Source organism: Phalacrocorax carbo, chromosome 22 (assembly GCF_963921805.1).
Source record: "Phalacrocorax carbo chromosome 22, bPhaCar2.1, whole genome shotgun sequence".
NCBI classification, from domain to species: domain Eukaryota; kingdom Metazoa; phylum Chordata; class Aves; order Suliformes; family Phalacrocoracidae; genus Phalacrocorax; species Phalacrocorax carbo.
This window is the reverse complement of record NC_087534.1, coordinates 3,560,416-3,566,555: the sequence shown is the minus strand read 5'-3', so window position 1 is coordinate 3,566,555 and position 6,140 is coordinate 3,560,416. Positions and strand designations below refer to the sequence as shown.

General features: G+C 37.9%; 1 protein-coding gene across 1 annotated transcript; it reads left to right on the top strand.

The window, feature by feature from the left end:
- Positions 1-603: 603 nt before the first annotated feature.
- LOC104040545 (fatty acid-binding protein, liver) lies at positions 604-3,466 on the top strand. Its single transcript, XM_009509165.2, has 4 exons — positions 604-743; positions 1,744-1,916; positions 2,206-2,295; positions 3,356-3,466. Exons 1-4 carry the CDS (start codon positions 611-613, stop codon positions 3,404-3,406), a joined length of 447 nt encoding a protein of 148 aa, XP_009507460.2. The 5' UTR covers positions 604-610; the 3' UTR covers positions 3,407-3,466.
- The last annotated feature ends 2,674 nt before the right edge of the window (positions 3,467-6,140 follow it).

The window sequence follows — 6,140 nt, the reverse complement described above, 5'->3', positions numbered from 1 at the left end:
AGAAGAGAAGGCTGCAGGGGCACCTTAGAGCAGCCTTCCAGTACTTAAAGGGGGACTATAGGAAGGATGGGGGCGACCTCTTTAGCAAGGCCTGTTGTGACAGGACAAGGGGTGATGGTTTTAAACTAAACGAGGTATATTTAGACTGGATATAAGGAAGACATTTTTTATAGTGAGGGTGGTGAAGTGCTGGCACAGGTTGCCCAGAGAGGTTGTGGAGGCCCCGTCCCCAGAGACATCCAAGGTCAGGCTGGACGGGGCTCTGAGCAACCTGATCTAGCTGAAGGTGTCCCTGCTCACTGCAGGGAGTTGGCCTGGATGGCCTCTAAAGGTCCCTCCCAACCCAAACCATTCTGTGATTCTCTGATTCTATGAAATTAATCCATGCAACACCTTACAACAATTATGAATAATTACCTGCATTCAGTAACCCACAACAAACATAACATCCCAAACCTGGTCAAGGTAAGCTTTCTACAAAGCAAAATGAACTAGAGGTTATGATCATTCAGAACAAATAAATGATTAATAATTGTTACATCATGGTTAATAATTAGCCAGTCATCTCACAATTTGGGGTGGCCTTTCCCTTTCCATAAATAGCATCTGAATGACGAGGGAGAGCCCTCACTTTCCTGCGAGCATCACTGCCCTAAACTGCGTTATAACATCCGTAATGGCATTCAATGGAACCTGGCAGGTCTATGCTCAACAGAACTATGAAGAATTTCTGAAAGCTCTTGGTAAGTGTCTATCTACTTTTGAAATAATTTGCTCAGATCACATGCTTTGCATGACATCTTTTCTTACTGTATTTCTATGGGGTTTTTTCTCTTGTTTGTACGACAAACTACCCCCTGCCAGGTAATCTTGTTATGTCTAATTTGGAAATGAGGAGAAGCTGAAAATCGTACAGATTTATGTAGAAAGGTTACAGATAACCCCCAAATCCCTATCTTAACATAAGATGAGACCCTTGTGACAGAAGAGGTATATCAGAAAGCAACTTGTTTTGATAAACACATAACTTTATAAATACATTTAACTAGAAACAAGTTGCCAATGGTGTACACAGATTTCGAATGTGCTATTAGTGCATGCACTTTCTACAGCAGTAGTGATTAATACATGTTATACCTGTTTAGTAATCTGTAAGGAACAGACTTAGTAGGTGTCTACATTAACAAAAATGCACTTACCCTCTTGACAATCTTGGCAAAACATTCACACTGGGGTTTATAAAGCTCAGTTACCGTTGAAAAGCTTGGTCCCACAGTATGAAGCCTGAACAAATCCCTCTACTGCTAAAGGTGATACTCTCAAACCATGCTAGAGACACCCTGGTAAGGTAGTTTGAGGTCACTTGCACCGCTGCGGCTCTGGCTAGGCAGATAACCCCTGCCCCCAATCCTCCTGGGAAGAGGTGAGGGAAACAAAGTAATACACACATGGTTTTCTTCATGAAGAAATGTCAACAAGTGGCAAGCTGTTACTGAAAGAAACAATACATATTCTGACACAAGATTAACAAATATAGTATCAAAATCTATATGGACTTGATGGAATGGAACAATACGCTCATAGAGAAGCGAGGAATCCAAACCAAGATTTGTCTTTTAACTGGGACATCGTTTTCTATTACTGGTTTGTATCTTTTGCACCTTTATTGGAGAAAATAATTTGCCATTTCATATCAACGTGCTACTTAATAACAGAAAAAGTCCTTTTTTGCCTTTTTTACAGCATTGTCAGATGACCTTATCAAAGCCGCCAAAGATATTAAGCCTGTTATTGAAATACAACAAAATGGAGATGACTTTGTTGTGACAGCGAAAACACCCAAGCAATCTGTAACTAACTCATTTACGCTTGGAAAAGAGGCTGACATTACTACTATGGATGGCAGAAAGCTAAAGGTAATATATACCAGGAACAGGTGCATCTCTTTATTCATCCTTATACTTCAGTTTCTGTGTATGAGTGAAACTTCTCTGTGCCATTGCCACTAACATTCATTTCTATCATTTCAACACATGGAATTGTTTCTTCTAAAACTCTTTACTAAAATGCTGGGGTTTCCAGTTTAAATTAGCAGATGTGATTATGAAGCATCAGTATCACTTACTTCCTGTTTATGCAGTCTACTTATTCTAACTGAATTCCCAAATCTAAAATTTTTTATAATTTTTCAATCTGTTTCAACAGTGTACTGTGAACATGGTAAATGGGAAGCTCGTGTGCAAATCAGATAAATTCTGTCATGAGCAAGAAATTGAAGGAAGTGAAATGGTGGAGGTAAGTGTTAGAAAATTACGAAAAATGCTGAAGGAAAAAACGTTCTATGTGATTAGCTCTTAGTGTAGGACATTACCTTAAGCAAATCCTGGCCCCAAAATTACTATATTACTTGCAGAATTCCTTATTGGTGCTAAAATCTGCAGATACAGAATTTTAGTGTTTCAAAATAACCACAGTTAGTGGAAAACCCTATTAGTATCCTTTATTATTCCTGTTTTTTATTAAAACCACTTGCCTTAGACAACTCTCCTTTAAACATCGCTCATATATTTAATGCATCCTGCTCAACAAATCTTTCTGTTAATTACTACCCTGAGGTCACTTCTAGGCACTGAAGTATGAAAGGCTTTAGCTGCTGAGCATGTTGCAGAAAGACTCCTTATAAATTCCTCTAGAATGCTATAGCAGTGTTTCCACCCTTAGATTTATCCACAACATTAGCTCTGGAAATAAAGTAAAGGCTGAGTCAAATCTGAAAATTCACAACACACTTGTTCCACCTACAATTCTTCAAAGTTCTTTAGATAATTCTAAATTGTTCGGTACTGACAAAGAGCTGCTCCCTACAGAGGTAAGCTCATCAGGCTTCTAAGAAGTGTCCACTTGGGAAAAGACTGCTACAAGAACAACAGCTAACCACATTCAAGTTATATGTTTTGGATGTACAATTTCCTCAGATCATTCTGAGTATCTCAAACTACTTCCCTAACATTAAAGAAGCAAAACACCAGGCAAAAGAACCCATTACCGTCTGGAACAGTGGATTTCTATTACAGAAAGCAGATCTTTCTGGAAGTGTCTATGATACCTCTTCAAATAGAGAGCTAAAATGTAGTTGATGATGGTGTTCATATTTAGATTTTCTATCTTCAGAACTGGTCCTGTAAAAATTTTTTCGTTGGTATGAATGCTATACACATATTTATACTGTAAATCTATTTTCTTATGGAATAAGATGGATTTTTACATAAATTACAGAAAATTCTAGCCACTTAGCTATAAATAGATCTCCTACAGTCTAAATGAAAAACAAGTTATGCATATTTGTCTTCTACAGACTATGACTTTTCGTGGAGTAACACTTGTCAGAAGAAGCAAGAGAATTTAAAGACAGATCACCTTCTTTGTGGCACCTTTACACACCTAAAATAAAGTGCAGTTTCCACAAGTTGTGACCTTTGTTACCTAAAAAAATAGTACAGAAAATAGTTATGATTTCTACTCTCCTTTCACATATGCATCACCTCCCATTGTTATAAGACTGTGTGTTCCCTGAGTACACTTACAGATCCCTTCTACACTCAAAGTGACAAAATTCTGCCCCCCAGACACCAAACCTAGACGCTAACCAGAACATTATGATTTATCCTTGGGAGCAGGCAAAAGCTGATTTAAATGCTTCTTGATTTCTTACGTACTCAGTGAACATATTCAGCTTTAGTTCCTTTGTCTGGTAAAGTTTAGTCTTCTACTAAAACCCTCTCTCTATAATCTAGCCAGCAAAGAACAATTAGACACTTGTTTAGCTGATCTGTACCACATGTCTGTAACAGCAATAGAAACAGTAATATTTTAAAAGCTATGAAGTATTTAACAGTGATAAACAATTACAAAGTAATAATAGGGATGACTGCTCTTAAACTGAAGTACACAATACAATTAAACAAAAACAAGGGACTACAAGAGCAAAGGTAATTAAACATTCATCCAGCTGGCAACATACTCCCAATATCTGCTTGTTGCAGTTCAAGTTTGTGAAGCTCCAGTAAACTGGACTGTTTACGTTCAGAGTATGTGTCTCTGCTGAAGTATATGATGCCCAGGATCCATGCCTATCACCATTTCCCTGTTCACTGCTGACTAGATCCTACTATTATATTAGCAGTCCTATTTCGTACTTATTTATAAGTCACCACAGATTTGTTAGGATTGGTCTTGGGTGTAAGACCTCCATGAAAAAAGTTGCTGGACTGATTATGCCATTTAAAATGCTCTTGGGGACATTTTATTCCAATTAAGAGCGCTGAGTCTACATCTTCTTCTGCTAGAAGAGCAGTTTGTGAAGGGGGAGGTTGTGTTTTAGTTAATAACACTTGCAACATGACATAAGCAATCTGGGAAGTGTATTCTTATTCTGAGTTAAGGCTGTCCTCATGGGGAGTTTTACTGCCATAACCGTGCAACTATCATTGTGTTCGCTTTGCTTCCCAGGCGGTTCTAATGCTAAGTACGCTTTTGCAGACTAAATTAAATTCCATGTGAGTTATGCAAAAATGGGATCAACACAACAGAAATCAAGACACTGGTAGAACTCAGGGAGAAGGCTGCTTTAAAGCATCTGTACTGCAAAAAGCCATATAAGAGCTTGAAACGCTTCTGTTTGGAAGTTGCTGGGTAACTGCTGCTAGCTACACAATGAAACTACAAAACAGAGCGTAGTTTTCTAACTGTAAATTCTCAGAACACTCCAAGTCTTCAATGACCAAATGTCATGTCAGTAAGTTGTAGGATACAAAATATGAGGCACTTCAGGTTTATTTCTAAACTAACACAGAGATCTTTCATTCCTCTGAACAGTACACTTCTAAAGCCTGCTACAAAACAACAATTATTTGCTCTGATACATTATGATGTAAAATAGAAATTATATTAAAGAAAAATGTATATATATTTGCTTGCTTTTCAAAGAAACATGAAGGTCCTATTTCAGTTCAATAACTACCAAATATTCCCTGCTTACTTGACATAATCTGCCTTGCAAACTCACTTCTGCCCTATTCGACCCCCTATCAAAGTCCAACCTCATTACATGACAACTGGTATACAGAGGCGGTTTACGTTATAGATTGTAGATCCTACATACTAAAAACACACTAATTCTATATAGAACTATAACTGATGCTAAACCATTTTAATTTGAAAGCACCACAAATTCTTAAAGAATACTTCACCTTACTTAAAATTGCGGCAATTTAGTATTTCCGACAACTGTGCCAGTCTTCTCAATCCAATGCCAATATTCTCCTGCCACAGGACATCTCAGATTTAGCTGAAATATTCAGCGCAGTTCCTTATGTGAAGCAGCCAAAATCTGAAGGATTTCAATCAGATTGCGAACCTTGCCCCATTGCCCAAAGTAAGTGATCATTTCTGGATGACAAACTCTTACAGGTTTGGATGATAGCACTGATTCACAAAACCAAGTGAATTTTTTCTGCAAAGACTACTTATTTACTCTTCTTCATGAAAGTACTTATAAACTTATTTGGATCTTGTTCAAAACTGTTCATTTCCAATTCTAAAAGCTCTGAAAAGGTAATCCTCGCAGCAAGTATTTCTGTCCAGCACCAAACTCCACTCTTTGGTGATTCCGTTGTTTTTCAGAAGTCTGCACAAGGAATTTTTTCTGCTTTGTGTCATGCACTCCCACCATAATTTCAGTCTCTAATATGCTTTTCTTGGCTTGATTTTCACGTTCTTCTGATGACTCGTGTAAACAGATCTGCGTATATATTGCACAAGGTAACAAACCTGCTGCTAGCATCCTTAGTACAGAATAATATTAACTGTAAATATTAAATGCAGAAAACATTGTCAGAGACCCCCATCTCTTTTCTGCGGAGTCCTGAACACAGACCACTGAGCATACAACCACCATCATTTTCTTTATTTTTCCGAAGAGCAGCACAAGTAGTTGACGTACACCTCCTGTGTCAGCGATTGAATCTGTCATTCAAAACCTGTAGAAATGTCAGGCAATTCTGAGTATGAGATTGCCAGGATATGAACAGCAGCGTCTGCCCACCAGAGTTTTCATTCATATTCAGCCATTAAAAAGTGAA

Bases quoted from the DNA above. Each gene is read 5' to 3' on its own strand.
- LOC104040545 (XM_009509165.2), top strand. From the start codon at position 611: ATGACGAGGGAGAGCCCTCACTTTCCTGCGAGCATCACTGCCCTAAAC. The intron at 744-1,743 runs GTAAGTGTCTAT...CCTTTTTTACAG, and splicing joins AGAATTTCTGAAAGCTCTTG to CATTGTCAGATGACCTTATC. The intron at 2,296-3,355 runs GTAAGTGTTAGA...TGTCTTCTACAG, and splicing joins AAGGAAGTGAAATGGTGGAG to ACTATGACTTTTCGTGGAGT.